The sequence below is a fragment of the Gymnoscopelus microlampas genome (assembly GCF_963454915.1).
Source record: "Gymnoscopelus microlampas genome assembly, chromosome: 2".
Taxonomy (NCBI): domain Eukaryota; kingdom Metazoa; phylum Chordata; class Actinopteri; order Myctophiformes; family Myctophidae; genus Gymnoscopelus; species Gymnoscopelus microlampas.
The window spans coordinates 52,462,629-52,477,628 of NC_139939.1; the positions used below are offsets into that span (position 1 = coordinate 52,462,629).

At 42.6% G+C, this 15,000-nt stretch overlaps 1 protein-coding gene across 2 annotated transcripts in view; it reads left to right on the plus strand.

The window, feature by feature from the left end:
• sdk1b (sidekick cell adhesion molecule 1b) overlaps nucleotides 1–15,000 on the plus strand; it is a 446,717-nt gene that overhangs the window by 356,594 nt on the left and 75,123 nt on the right. For both annotated transcript variants that reach the window (XM_084044504.1, XM_084044505.1), the window contains 3 exons: nucleotides 8,242–8,363; nucleotides 10,250–10,377; nucleotides 12,655–12,805. In XM_084044504.1, the coding sequence (XP_083900630.1) occupies nucleotides 8,242–8,363; nucleotides 10,250–10,377; nucleotides 12,655–12,805 (401 nt within the window). The remainder of the gene's footprint in view (nucleotides 1–8,241; nucleotides 8,364–10,249; nucleotides 10,378–12,654; nucleotides 12,806–15,000) is intronic.

The window sequence follows — 15,000 nt, forward strand, 5'->3', positions numbered from 1 at the left end:
CACACTCCCTTCGGATAATGCGGTTGTCCAGCACCGCCGATCCAAGCGATATGCCAATACATGGGGATATACTGAGGACATCAGGCATCTCCAAATATGGGCATAAAAGGGACAAGGACAGACAGATACAGAGATCTCCATATATGGGCACTAAAGGGACACAGACAGACTACAGACAGACAGACTATGTACTCTGACAAAGCCTCCGACACTATGACTCAGACTCGGTCGGTGTGACGTAGGTGTGAGGGCCGCGTAGCGGACTGAACCTCTAGTAGTGCAAAATAAGCCATTGCAGCGTGACCTTACATTGCTTTTTTGTTTGTTGGATTTCGACAGAAGCAGTTGTTGCATTGTGACCTTACATTGCTTAACAACAAACACATTAACATGCTCGCATATTTAAATGTGGTGCTTACAAGCATTTTGATGCTCAACTCACCTCAACCCAAAGTTTATTTATAGAGCACAATTAAAATGACCAAGGACAACCACATTGCTGTACAGGGCTAATGAGACTTCTGACACACACACACACACACACACACACACACACACACACACACACACACACACACACACACACACACACACACACACACACACACACACAGACACACACACACGCACACACACTAGCACAAAGAGCGAGACTCATTTACAGGAAGTCAGAGAGTACTTTAGTATGTGCGCATGATGTGTACAGTGGATTGGACCAAGGCCAAGGCTCAATCGTTAGACTAGTGCTCTCTCTCTCCCTGAAGGGGCGGAGAGAGAGAGAGAGAGAGAGAGAGAGAGAGAGAGAGAGAGAGAGAGAGAGAGAGAGAGAGAGAGAGAGAGAGAGAGAGAGAGAGAGAGAGAGAGAGAGAGAGAGAGAGAGAGAGAGAGAGAGAGAGAGAGAGAGAGAGAGAGAAAATAAAAATCCGAACAGGGAAGAACAGAGAGTGGAAGAAGAGAATAGAGTCTCACAGGAACAGAAGTCTAAAGAAGAAATCTTATAGATCAGTGTTAAAAAAAAAGCGAGACAGGAAGCAGGGGGACTGAGGCAGGGGAAGACGTGAGTATGGGGGGGCGAGGGGGGGGCGAGGGGGTCAAACACAGATAACGCAGCGGGATTCTCTCCCCCCTAACCCTTTCAGATGACTAATTTATGAATAAAGGCCAAAAGAGGAAGAGAGGGGGAAAAAAAAAAAGACTACTGTGAGACGGATACCGACACATCTTCAATTCAGAAGTTATTCATTAACCCATTAAGACCTGGAACTGTGTCATTTTTAGATTTGAGCTAAAAAGCATTATTTTACGCTTTGGTCTATTAAAAAATAGCAGATCTACAAGCTCATAGCGCGGCACCGAGTGCCGCGCTACGAGCTTGTAGATCTGCTATTTTTGAAAATTTGTGAAAATGTGTGCAAATCTTTGAATATATATATATTTTTAAAGCGAACATTTTTAACTCAAATCTTTGCTTCTGGGGGTCCCTGGCACAAAATATTTTGATGGGGGTCCGCGGCCAAATACATATCATTTTTGGGGTCCTTGACATGAAAAAGATTGAGCACCACTGATATAGAAACAAACGTTTTTCAGAAAACTGTTGAGATTTAGGAGACATGTAGAGTCGGCTTCAGGTCTCAATGGGTTAATTCATGAAAGCAAAAGACGGAGAATTGAGGGGGAGAGAAGAGAGAGAACTTTAGGATGGATGGTGGTTTAGAGGGAGCGATTCATTGGCTTCAGCCGCTGTGCTTGTTTATTTATTCATGTATTCACGGAGCTGAGGGATTATTGCCATCTGAGCGAGAGGCATGAAGCTCATATCAAAGTTCTCTACGTTTACAATGGACCAACACATCAACACGGCCACGGCGCAATTGATGTGTCCACAAAAAATACATACTGTATAGCCTACTGAATACAAAAAGTGCTCACATTTTAACCCATTAAGACCGGGAACGCTTCTGTGTCATTTTTTTGGTTTCTTTGACTATTCAAAAACAGCAGATATACAAGCTCATAGCGCGCCACCGAGTGCCGCGCTATGAGCTTGTATATCTGCTATTTTTTTGGGGGAAAATCATGAACATTTTTGCAAATCTTTGAGTATATATATTTTTAAAGGGAACATTTGTAACTCAAATCTTTGCTTCTGGGGGGTCCCTGGAACAAAATATTTTGAGACGGGGGTCCGCGGCCAAATACATATAATTTTGGGGGTCCTTGACATCACAACCACTGATATAGAAACATACGTTTTTCAGAAAACTGTTAGGATTTAGAAGACATTTGTAGAATCCCCAGAAGCAAATATTTGAGTTAAAATGTTCGCTTTATACAAAATGTTCGCTATATATTCAAAGATTTGCAAAAAAAATCACGATTTATTAAAAAAATAGCAGATCTACAAGCTCGTAGCTATGAGCTTGTAGCCAAATAAATCAAAAATAATTACACAGATGTGTTCCCAGTCTTAAAGGGTTAATTAACAATTCCTTGTGTACTGTAGTATAGTATCGTTTCGGGGGGCGAGTCTTTTGTTGTCTGACAGACGTTCTCATTTGAGGTTCACAGAGCTGTAATCTAATTATGTGTTCAGCAAACACGAGTGGCCTGCCAATTGTAATGCTGGAATCAAATGGATCGCACCAGATGGCTCTGGAATGCGCCGCGTGTGCAAATCCCAAGAGAAACCCACGGGTCTCAACCGAAAATGCGTTTGAGAAGCAAGTGGCTGTTAAAGTGGGTCTGAAGTGAGACGTCATGATGCGATGATGGAGCGAGACGACGTGGAGCAAGAGAGCATCGTGATGGGTTTTCTGATAAGATGGATTTCATTAAAAGCATTTGTTTAACTTGTGAGGAGAGAGAGAGCACCCAATAATTCAGCTCACATCCCTCAGAGAGAGCCTGAAATGCGTCTGCCAGTCTAAAAATAATAATAATAATAATTCATCACACTTATATAGCGCTTTTCATAGTACCCAAAGTCGCTTTACAAAACAAAAAAATAAATAAACAACTTTATTAAGAGAGAAGTATTTAACCCTTTAAGACCTGAGGCGATTCTTAAAAAAAATCAGTTTTTGGAAAAAAAAATCAAAACAATATTTTCTCACGATTTAAAAAAAATAGCAGATCTTCAAGCTCATAGCGCGGCACTCGGTGCCGCGCTATGAGCTTGTATATCTGCTATTTTTGAATAGCCTAAAGACATCTAAAGTGACACAGATGCGTTCCAGGTATCAATGGGTTAAAAGGCTAAAAATTGAGCAAGGAGAAAAACGTAAGCGAAGACTAAAAAGGCAGAAAGGGAGATTTGATTTACGTCAGGCGGGGAAAGCGAGTCTGAAAAGGTGGGTTTTAATGTCCATCCATTCAGCAGCAGTCATACACTCAGTCAGACGAATGCATTTTTCACCTGAAAGCACCTTTTGAAAGCTGCAGTTGTAAACCTTTCATTAGCGTATGTGTAGTCACAGTGGCTCCAAACAAAATTGTTTTATCGGAATTGCTATGAAATTGTTGATTGTTTAGTCTGCTATTGATTGATGCGTTGTGGCTCTCGGTGTGACAAGCACTGTGGAAGCTTCGGTTGATGATGTTTACCGGCGGTGCGAACCGAGGCAACCAGACAGCCACTGTTGCTTCAATCAACAATCTTTAAATCAGGCCCTGAAAGTCATAATTGGATGATAATCACAATCAAACTACGGAAGCTCGGTTGTTTCTCTCATCTGTACGTTTCTTCAGGCGCATGAGTGGATGGATGAGTGAGGCAATTAAAATAAATAGGTACCCACAGGGCAGAGCAAGCCTGTTTCATTTTAACCCATTAAGACCTGGAACTGTGTCATTTTTAGATTTGAGCTAAAAAGCATTATTTTACACTTTGGGCTATTCAAAAATAGCAGATATACAAGCTCATAGCGCGGCACCGAGTGCCGCGCTACGAGCTTGTAGATCTGCTATTTTTGAAAAATCGGGAAAATGTGTGCAAATCTTTGAATATATTTATTTTTAAAGAGAACATTTTTAACTCATATCGTTGCCTCTGGGGGTCCCTGGAACAAGATATTTTGATCGGGGTCCGCGGCCAAATACATATAATTTTGGGGGTCCTTGACATGAAAAAGATTGAGCACCACTGATACAGAAACATACGTTTTTCAGAATACTGTTGAGATTTAGGAGACATGTAGAATCGGCTTCAGGTCTCAGTGGGTTAATTTGAAATTGGTATACGGCTAATCCATTGTTCTGTCGTCCAATTACAGCTCCTGTCTGGGTTTGATTTTTAAGCCTGTCATTTGCTGGCTGGTGATGACAAGCAATTTAATTTTGCTTCACAATCCACCTATGAGATAGAATATGTCTTTAGATTGTGGAGAGAGAACATTAAATTAACCCATTGAGACCTGAAGCCGATTCTACATGTCTCCTAAATCTCAACAGTATTGTGAAAAACGTATGTTTCTATATCAGTGGTGCTCAATCTTTTTCATGTCAAGGACCCCCAAAATTATTTGTATTTGGCCGCGGACCCCCATCAAAATATGTTGTTCCAGGGACCCCCCAGAAGCAAAGATTTGAGTTACAAATGTTCGCTTTAAAAATATATATATTCAAAGATTTGCACACATTTTCACACATTTTCAAAAACAGCAGATCTACAAGCTCGTAGCGCGGCACTCGGTGCTGCGCTATGAGCTTGTATATCTGCTATTTTTGAATAGCCAAAGTGTAAAATAACGCTTTTTAGCTCAAATCTAAAAATGACACAGTTCCAGGTCTTAATGGGTTAAGAAAGAGCTGGTGTGTGGGTAAAGTGTGTAGATGAATGTAAAGTTGTGCGCTGGCTGCTGTCGCGCTTTCACTATCCCTGATTCCTTTTTCCCTGATTAGTTTAACCCAGTAAGACCGGGAACGCATCTCTGTCATTTTTAGATTTCTTTGGCTATTCAAAAATAGCAGATCTACAAGCTCATAGCACGGCACCGAGTGCCGTAGATCTGCTATTTTTGAAAAAATCAAGAAAATGTGTGCAAATCGTTGAATATATGTATTTTTTTAAGCAAACAATTGTAACTCAAATCTTTGCTTCTGAGGATTCTACAAATGTCTTCTAAATCCTGGCAGTTTTCTGAAAAACGTTCATGTTGTGTTATCAGTGGTGCTCCAACTTTTTCATGTCAAGGACCCCCAACATGATGTGTGTTTGGCTGTGGACCCCCATCTCAAAATATGTTGTTCCAGGGACCCCCCAGAAGCAAAGATTTGAGTAAAAAAAAAGTTGTTTGCACACATTTTCAAGAGTTTCCAAAAATAGCAGATCTACAAGCTACTGTGTGAGCTTGTATATCTGCTATTTTTTGAAAAGCCAAAGTATAAGATAATGGTTAAAGTGGTTACACAGACGCGTTCCTGGTCTTAATGGGTTAAAATATATTGTTACATTCCCTAATCCACTGGACTTTCCCAGGGATGTAACCGGTATATAGAGATTAGATTTGTATCGATTTGGTGGGATGTATTGTTGCGGTGATAGGATACACTAGGTTGGACTAGAAACAGCCGTGCCGACCGAAGCACTTTGTCTTTGCAGGGAGAACAATTACAGCTGCCTGTCCGTCTTCCACGTAATGGATATGAAATGGCGTTGTAATATAAATGGGCACGGCATAAATCGTGGTGGCTTATAGGTTACTGAGACATTCATAGGCCTGAAGTGGTCTTTACTGAGCCGTTCATTGACTTCATTCTGGCTACTATTATGTGCTTCTCATATCAGAGGTCACGTGTCAAGAGACGTTCAACAGACTGCTGTGACGGCGAGGTTTACAGTTCACACCCCTAGTACAGTATGTCTCTGTCAGCGTGGCCATGTTTGCTTATTGTAAGCGACCTTGGGCTTGTTTTTCTATAAAGTTCTAATAAAGCTTGTAAATATCGGTAGTGGCGGGTTGCGTTTTTTGGGCTTGTTTCTAAGCTGTATAGTTGCTTATTTGGGATTGTTTCTAAAGTGTATCGTTGCTTATTTGGGCTTGTTTCTAAAGTGCATAGTTGCTTATTTGGGCTTGTTTCTAAAGTGCATAGTTGCTTATTTGGGCTTGTTTCTAAAGTGTATATTGCTTATTTGGCCGTGCTTCCTAAAACAAGTCGTTCTCAAACATTTTCATGTCAAGGAACCCCCAAATGAATATGTATTTGGCCGTGGACCCCTGTCTGAAAACATTTTGTAGCAGGGACCCCCTCCCCCATACAAGATTTGTGGTGTTCATAAAGATTTGTGTTGTTTCAAAATTACTCCACATCTTTCAATTATTTGAAAGATTTGCTTTGAAAATAATAGATTGCGACGTCTTGTCGTCTTCTAGGGATGGCTCGCCCAAGTGCAAACGTGTCCAAGCACAATCTTAATTGTTTCATTAGAAGTCAATCACCAAAGATGGTCCTTTAGTTTAGAGGTTTATCAAACTCAATACTTCCATGGTTAACTTCAATGTTGAAGTGAAGACTTACTCTCACATTATAGAACTTCCGCATCGCGAGCTTGGTGAGCTTGAAGAGCTTTTAGTGGCCTATAGTCGCTTCTTGTCGGCTTGTTTCCATAAACCTGCTTGCTTATTTCTCTCGCAATATCTGGCAACACTGGTCTCTGTGTGGTGACAACCAAGAAGGTCACTCATCACCACAGCAACGCTCGATGGAGGCCACCATCCTGTTCATCTGCACTTGAGATGTCTGGCCTCGCCATGGTGACACAGTACATATCTCAGGCTAATGACATACAGTAGTTGGACATTAGCGGGTGGACAAGTTGTCATATTTTATTCATTCGTGATGGCAAATGTTCTTAATTTCCTCTCAGTGTCATACATGTACTTGGCTACACTGATTTATTGGCTTTGACTGCAGATAATCATTATTGCTGCATGATCACCGTATGACATACTGTATATGTGACATATGTGACAAAGAAATGTAATCAATAATTAAGTTGTGTTGATGATTCTTTAAGAAATAAGTAGCGTGCATCTTAAATACTGTAAACGTCACATTAATGTGTATTGACCAAAACACTCCATAACATACTGTAAATGTGTGTGATAGACCGCTGTGATTCTTTCTCAGGGAAATTACATCTGGACAAATGCTGTGCAGAAATTACTGCCATTTTTAATGTTGACATTTTCATATCTGCAACAGTAGGCTACACCAGCTGGTGGCCGCTAGTTAAGTATTTCATCTCCCCGCCGTGATGAAATCATATATAATGACTTTCTTTTTTTTTAAAGCCTCTTTTGTGGTGATGAGGAAAATCACCACCAATGCAATTCAAAAATACTTTTGCTGGACGGGAGAAATGACCTACCAGCTGAACACACACACATACATGTGTGCTGTTTGTGTTTTTGATGTGTTTAGTCCAAGACAAAAATGGCAAAACCATCACCATCTCCGGTTTACTTCCCGTATCTGCGTGAGGTGGGCGGACACCTTTTTAGGAGACCGGAAGCAGGTTGAAGTCTAGTCATTCCAATGGAAAAGTGAACGTGAACAAAGCGTCTGAACCATTATTTACCCCCATGGTAACTAAATATTGGACCTGATCGCCACAAGCCACACAATATTCCCAAGATGTTCATGCTAAATCTCTTTTTTTAGAGAGACATCAGTGAGAAAATCAACTTTATTATATTCCTTTCTTTATTATAGTCCCAGCAACACAATCTTGCGGGATTTAGCAGGTGCTATTCGTAAACATAGGACGTTCGCCAGATTTGCCGCCCACTTAAGACCACTTAAGAGACCATGTGTAGGATTTGTGTACCATTTCGCCTCTAGTGGCTCCAATTGGGATGACGGATCTTAACCATCTTTGGTTTAGTTGAATGCATGAACATATAAAGGTAGACGCCTCCTCCGACTCTGGGGCGTCTGTATCTCTGGTGCCATTTTGGAGAAGGCAAAGCTTCCTGACTACTGGCCAATCACAGCACGTCTTTTCCGGGACTTGTCAGAATCTAGTTGTATAAAAATATAAACATTTTCATACAACTAGATTCTGACAAGTCCCGGAAAAGACGGGCTGTGATTGGCCAGTAGTCAGGAAGGAAGCTTGCCTTCTCCAACGTGGCGCCCGCGATACAGGTCGCTCCAATGAACTGCAGAGGCCAATGAGGTATCTAGGTTTCTATATCTATGTGGTTGAATGCAGTGTGTTGTGTTTCCTGTGTTTAGAACTTCCTGGTGCACCATCTAACCTGGTCATCTCCAACATCAGCCCTCGGTCGGCCACCCTGAGGTTCCGCCCCGGCTCTGACGGCAAGACCGCCATTTCACGATGGATTGTAGAAGGACAGGTGGGTGCCTCACTGCGTGTGCGTGTGTGCGTGTGCGTGTGTGCGTGTGTGTGTGTGTGTGTGTGTGTGTGTGTGTGTGTGTGTGTGTGTGTGTGTGTGTGTGTGTGTGTGTGTGATGTAGATAGAGTACTAGAATATCCTATTCAAGTAGAAGTTAATTAAATGAAAGAAATATTACTTACGTAGTAATACGATTTCTTGCGTTAAAATCTATTTAAGAAACAGTAAAACGTAGCTCTTTTGAAGACTACTCTAGAGTAAACCTTGGTCACATCCTGAACGTAATAATTTCAATATGAATACAGATAGGTGGATAGATACTTTATTGATCGTAGAATAGGTTCGTCCTACCAACAAATCCCAGTCCAACTCAGTGATTCTCTTCAATGTGGTTTAGATCTTTTCTTTATCAGAAGGTTTTTGGGAGACCTGTAAAGAAGACATTAGTTGAGTCTACTGAAGATATATCCATGGGCAAGTTTTTTCCCCAAATCCTGCTGAGAGACATAAGTCCTTCAATATTCTTATGGTGGTAGGAGGCTAATTTGTAATTATCATAATGCGGCTGTTGAAATTCTGGTCTGAGTCCATGACTACACCAAGACGTCTGGCTTAACTGCTGCTTAATTCTTGCCTTTCCAAAAAGTATAAGACTTCTTCAATCTTCAACGTAGAATCTACTTATCCCATTGAGACCTGAAGCTGATTCTACATGTCTCCTAAACCTCAACAGTATTCTGAAAAACGTATGTTTCTATATCAGTGGTGCTCAATCTTTTTCATGTCAAGGACCCCCAAAATTATATGTATTTGGCCGAGGACCCCCATCAAAATATTGTGTCCCCCAGAGCAAAGATTTGAGTTAAAAAATGTTCGCTTTGAAAATATTTATATTCAAAGATTTGCACACATTTTCACGATTTTTCAAAAATAGCAGATCTACAAGCTCGTAGCGCGGCACTCGGTGCCGCGCTATGAGCTTGTATATCTGCTATTTTTGAATAGCCCAAAGTGTAAAATAATGCTTTTTAGCTCAAATCTAAAAATGACACAGTTCCAGGTCTTAATGGGTTAAGTGAAACTAGAATTACTGATTTTAGAATGTACTCCAAAAAGTACTTTGGGATTAGGATGCATTTTTAAATTCCCTGTGCGTGTCTAATCTTTATCTGTCGATAGTAAGTCACTTGATGTGTGCAGCTTGTGAACAAGCCTGCACAAATCACAATGTGGTGTTCATTCCATACGCCTCATTTGACTAAATGGAAATATTGATCTTTATAAATACTTCACCCATAACAACAAAAGTGCTTCACAAGAACGACGCTGGTGTAGATATTCAAAGAGAGAGAGAGAGAGAGAGAGAGAGAGAGTTTTACATGCACAGAATTTCAACTGTGACCCAACTTTCATGTTTTTCTTAACCCATTAAGACCGGGGACGCATCTGTGTAATTTTAAGATTTCTTTGGCTATTCAAAAATAGCAGATATACAAGCTCATAGCGCGGCACCGAGTGCCGCGCTACGAGCTTGTAGATCTGCTATTTTTGAAAAATCGCGAAAATTTGTGAAAATCTTTGAATATATATATATCTTTTTTTTAAAGCGTTAGGATTTAGATTTTAAAAAAAAACTGCCTCAGGTCTTAATGGGTTAAGTTTCACTTTCTGTGTGTGTGTGTGTGTGTGTGTGTGTGTGTGTGTGTGTGTGTGTCTGTGTGTCTGTGTCTGTGTGTCTGTGCGTGCGTGCATGTAGACTAGTCTAGATACTTAAATCAATGAATAATCTGTACAAATACATTTTTGGAGTATTGTAATTGATCAATCATAAAGCACAAAGACAGTCTCTCTCTCTCTCTCTCTCTCTCTCTCCCTCTTTTCTCCAGGTTGTGAAAGAGGAGGAGGAGAAGAAGAAGGAGGAGGAGGGGGCGTGGTCAGTGGTTTACCAGAAGGACAATCAGCCAGATGCAGAAATGTTGGAGATCCCAGACCTCACCCCTTTCACCCAGTACAGGTCAGCACACACACACGCACACGCACACGCACACACACACACACACACACACACACACACACACACACACACACACACACACACACACACACACACACACACACACACACACACACACACACACACACACGCACGCACGCACGCGCGCACACCGTCCTCCAGTAGCTGCTGCAGTGTGGTGAGACTCTGGTAAAGTGAGATAAATCACACAGATGCACAGAGAGAGAGAGACAATCCCATCTGAGAGTTTCTGTTTGTCAGCAGCTTCACAGCTGCTGCACACAGATCCTTATTACCCTTCTGTAACGAGGAGAGGAGAGGAGAGGAGAGGGGAGATCAGATGAGTTGAGAGAGGAGAGGATGCTTTAGTGCCCTGGGCATTCCGCTGTTTTCTGACTGTGATCTAGTGGTAGTCAGAACAGCAACAACCCCCCCCCCCCCCCCCCCCCCCCCCTCTCTCTCTCTCTCTCTCTCTCTCTCTCTCTCTCTCTCTCTGCACATGTATCAGACACATTATGTTGTGACGCCTCAGGGACCAAAGTTGAAGCAATGTTCTTCATCTAGTGTTTTTTAAACTCCTCGTTAAAGTTCCTCGTTCAGGGACGGTGAGGGGGGATGATATAATGAAGACATCATTTACAAGCACACACACACACACTCTCTGTTTAGTGTGACACACATACACACACACACACACACTCTAACTGTGGAAGCGGCTGTCCGCACCGAGAACTGGCCACTGTCCGACCGACTGTCGTTCTCGGCAAACATCGCGTCAGTAACACGCTCCTGCAGATTCCTCCTCTACAACATCAGGAGGATTTGCCCCTTCCTCACTGAGAAGGCAGCCCAGGTGCTCATCCAGGCTCTTGTCATTTCCCGCCTGGACTACTGCAACTCCCTCCTTGCTGGTGCCCCGGCGTCTGCCATCAGACCTCTGGAGCTTGTTCAGAAAGCTGCAGCTCGTCTTTTGTTCAACCGCCCTTCAACTATCCTTCTCCGTTCTCTACACTGGCTCCCCGTAGCGGCTGGCATCCAGTTTTAAACCCTGGTGCTAGCCTATAGGGCAGTGAAAGGAACAGCTCCTTCTTACCTCCAGGCTATGGTCGAGTTTTACACCCCTTGCCCGACCACTTCGGTCTGCCACCTCGGGGCGACTGGTTCCCCCGTCGCTCAGTGGTCCTTCTGGCCGATCTACACGGTCACGGCTTTTTTCTGTTCTGGCCCCACAGTGGTGGAATGAACTCCCCACTGATGTCAGGACAGCAGAGTCACTGCCCATCTTTCGCTGCAGGCTGAAAACCCACCTCTTCAGGAAACACTACCCTGACCCCTCTCCTCTTAGCCTTGCCTACCTGTTGTCAATTATTTGTACGAGCTCTTGTTTTATTGGATCTTGTTTATCTGATACACTTATTGGTTTTTAGCTCTTGCTCATTTGATTTTCCTATTTGTCTCATGTGTTTAAGACATTGGTTCTCAAAGTGGGGTCCGGGGACCCCCAGGGGTCCTTGAGGGAGTTCCAGGGGGTCCCCAGCTAAATGATATATTAGGCACCAAATGGACCCATGTGGGTCTGTAACTCTGAGAGTGTACAAATGGAACCAACGGGTCCATTTGGTTCCATTTGTACACTCTCAGAGTTAAATTAACATTGATTTTACAATATGAATTGGGGTCCCAGAGACATACATGCCATTACATGGGGGTCCGTAGCCTAATGGATGTCAAAGTGGGGGTCCTTGAAATTAAAATTGTTGAGAATCACTGCTAGAGAGCCGTACAAATCTTCTCGTATCGAGGTCCCTGGCATATCTTTTTAAATGGGGGTCTGCGGGCTAATAAGTGTCAATTTGGGGGTCCTTGACATGAAAAAGTTTGAGAACCACTGGTTTAAGAAAGTAGGTAGCTGATGTATTGCACTTTTACCTTAGCGCTAGGTATACTCTTAGTTGCTTGTTTTAGAAGAGAATGCACTTAAGACTTCTGGTGATTAGTAGTTTTTCATGCCTACCTTTGTTGAATGCACTTATTGTAAGTCGCTTTGGATAAAAGCGTCTGCTAAATGAATGTAATGTAATGTCTAACTGAAAACAGAATTATAAAGAGGACTTTTGTTATTAGATCCACAGTTTGTCCTAAATGATGTCCTTCACCCAGGGACAAACCATTGCACCACCGTCTTTATTTTAACCATTATGTTTTCTTTTGATCGTGATGAATTGAGTTCTAATGCATCCTTTAACGTGTTTCTTTCTTCTCTTGGCGCCTGGCCAGGTTCCGCATGCGTCAGGTGAACATCGTGGGATCCAGTGCCCTCAGCGCCCCCTCCAGGGTGATCCAGACCTTGCAGGCTGCCCCCGACACGCACCCGTCCAATCTCACCCTGCTGTCAGCCACACAGACCAGCCTCCGCCTCCGCTGGAGGGTACATGCCCCACACTACACACACACACACACACACACACACACACACACACACACACACACACACACACACACACACACACACACACACACACACACACACACACACACGCGCACATGCGTGCACGCACACACACACACACACACACACACACACACACACACACACACACATGCGCACACACACATGCATGCACGCTTGTGTTTCATTAACACATACACTATTTTCTTATTATACTGTGTGTATGTCTCAATTAAGAAGCGCACGCACGCACGCACGCACACACACACACACACACACACACGTGCGCGCACGCACACTTTCATTAACACATACACCATTTTCTTGTTATACTGTATGTAGCCTATGTCTCAATTAAGAAGCGTTTGTCGTGTGTGTGTGTGTGTGTGTGTGTGTGTGTGTGTGTGTGTGTGTGTGTGTGTGTGTGTGTGTGTGTGTGTGTGTGTGTGTGTGTGTGTGTGTGTGTGTGTGTGTGTGTGTGTGTGTGTGTGTGTGTGTGTGTGTGAGAGGTGGTTCAGTGGGTGACAGCCTGTAATCAGCGTCTCCACTAGTTATCAGTGCTAAAGCTAATCTGTCACATTTCCCATTCACAGGGCAGAGCGCTAACAGCACAAACTGCAATGCAATTTTCTCCTTACAGTCGATTCTCTCTCTGTCTCTCTCTCTCTCTCTCTCTCTCCTCCCACCATCCCTTCCCTTCCCTCTATTATAACATAAATGGAAAACAGAGTATTTTCCATTTAACCCTTTAAGACCTGAAGCCGATTCTACATGTCTCCTAAATCCCAACAGTTTTCTGAAAAACGTATGTTTCTATATCAGTGGTGCTCAATCTTTTTCATGTCAAGGACCCCCAAAATTATATGTATTTGGCCGCGGACCCCCATCAAAATATTTTGTTCCAGGGACCCCCCAGAAGCAAAGATTTGAGTTAAAAATGTTTGCTTTAAAAAGATATATATTCAAAGATTTGCACAAATTTTCATGATTTTTCAAAAATAGCAGATCTACAAGCTTGTAGCGCGGCACTCGGTGCCGCGCTATGAGCTTGTATATCTGCTATTTTTGAATAGCCCAAAGTGTAAAATAATGCTTTTTAGCTCAAATCAAAAAATGACACAGTTCCAGGTCTTAATGGGTTAAGAGTTGGAATGAGAAAGAGCCTGTCAAATCAGACACAGAGACTGAGGCACTTGGCTACCTGCACCGCATGCTAATAGGATTCTTTAAAAAGAATAAAAAAAACAACCTGACTGTTAGCGTCCAGGCTAAGCTTTGGTACGTTTTTTTCCCCGGCAGTAATGGAACCATCACAATGGTTTTTAGGTAAGGCTATTATTCTAAGCCGTACATTAAGTGTAATAACACTAATGTGACGGTGTGTATTTTTTTGGCTCCCTCATGCTAAATGAGGCCTAATGACTGGAACATTCAACGCAGCAACACTACAGCAGTGGTTCTCAAACTTTTTCGTGCCAAGGACCCCCAAATTGACACTTATTAGCCCGCGGACCCCCATTTGAAAAGATATGCCAGGGACCCCCATAAGAGAAGATTTTTACGGCTCTCTAGCAGTGATTTCAACCATTTTAATTTCAAGGACCCCCAGTTTGACATGCATTAGGCTACGGACCCCCATTTAATGGCTTGTATGTCTCTGGGACCCCAATTCATATTGTAAAATCAATGTTCATTTAACTCTGAGAGTGTACAAATGGAACCAAATGGACCCGTTAGGGTCCATTTGGTTCCATTTGTACACTCTCAGAGTTACAGACCCATAAGGGTCCATTTGGTCCCTGTCCATCATTTAGCTGGGGACCCCCTGGAACCCCCTCAAGTACCCCTGGGGGTCCCCGGACCCCACTTTGAGAACCAATGCACTACAGTGTTAGTTAGTGTTAAAAACTGTTGAATCTACAGCAACCTAAAACATGCGGTTCTTTTGTTCTTTACCTTCATGGGGGAGGGTTACAGTAATACATTCACAGTCAAATCCTCAGCGCTCATTTAACTCTGAGAGTGTACAAATGGAACCGATTGAACCCGTCATTTTACCAGTGGTGGAAAAAGTACTCTACTTGATTTTTTTACTTAAATAAAAGTGTCAATACTGCAATATAAACATACTCTGTTACAAGTAAAAGTCCGGAATTAAAAATTCACTTGAGTAA